Here is a 370-nt window from a genome sequence, read left to right as displayed (position 1 = left end):
TGCTGCTGCAGCAGAAGTTGCCCAAGCAGAAGCAGCCGCTGCTGCTGCTGCAGAAGCTGCAGCAGCAGCCGACTTGGAAGCCGCAGAAGCAGCAATTGCTGCTGCAGCAGAACGATTTGCTGCAGCAGAAGGAGGTGCTGCAGCAGCAGCAGCCAGGGCATCAGCCGCAGAGGCGCTGGTTACGAGAGCAGCAGCAGAGAGGGAGGCAGCAGCAGCTGCTGCTGCTGCCCTAGCAGCAGCAGCAGAAGCTGCAGCAGCAGAAGCCGTAGCAGCAGGCCAAGCAGCAGCGGAAGCGCATGCAGATGAAGTGGCAGCAGCTAAAGCAGCAGCAGCTGAAGCAGCAGCAGCCTCTGCAGTGGCTGGCGACGCA

General features: G+C 62.2%; 1 protein-coding gene across 1 annotated transcript in view; it reads left to right on the top strand.

Annotated features, from left to right (window-relative positions):
- Positions 1-367, top strand: part of ETH_00033945 (uncharacterized protein) — a gene marked incomplete at both ends in the record, with an annotated part of 621 nt that extends 254 nt beyond the window's left edge. The window contains one exon of the mRNA XM_013376239.1: positions 2-367. Coding sequence (XP_013231693.1) covers positions 2-367 — 366 coding nt within the window. The remainder of the gene's footprint in view (position 1) is intronic.
- Between the last annotated feature and the right edge of the window lie 3 nt (positions 368-370).

Source organism: Eimeria tenella, genomic scaffold, assembly GCF_000499545.2.
Source record: "Eimeria tenella Houghton genomic scaffold, Eth_scaff3270, whole genome shotgun sequence".
Taxonomy (NCBI): domain Eukaryota; phylum Apicomplexa; class Conoidasida; order Eucoccidiorida; family Eimeriidae; genus Eimeria; species Eimeria tenella.
Note: the sequence above shows the minus strand (reverse complement) of the source record. Positions and strands in the feature narration are given on the sequence as shown.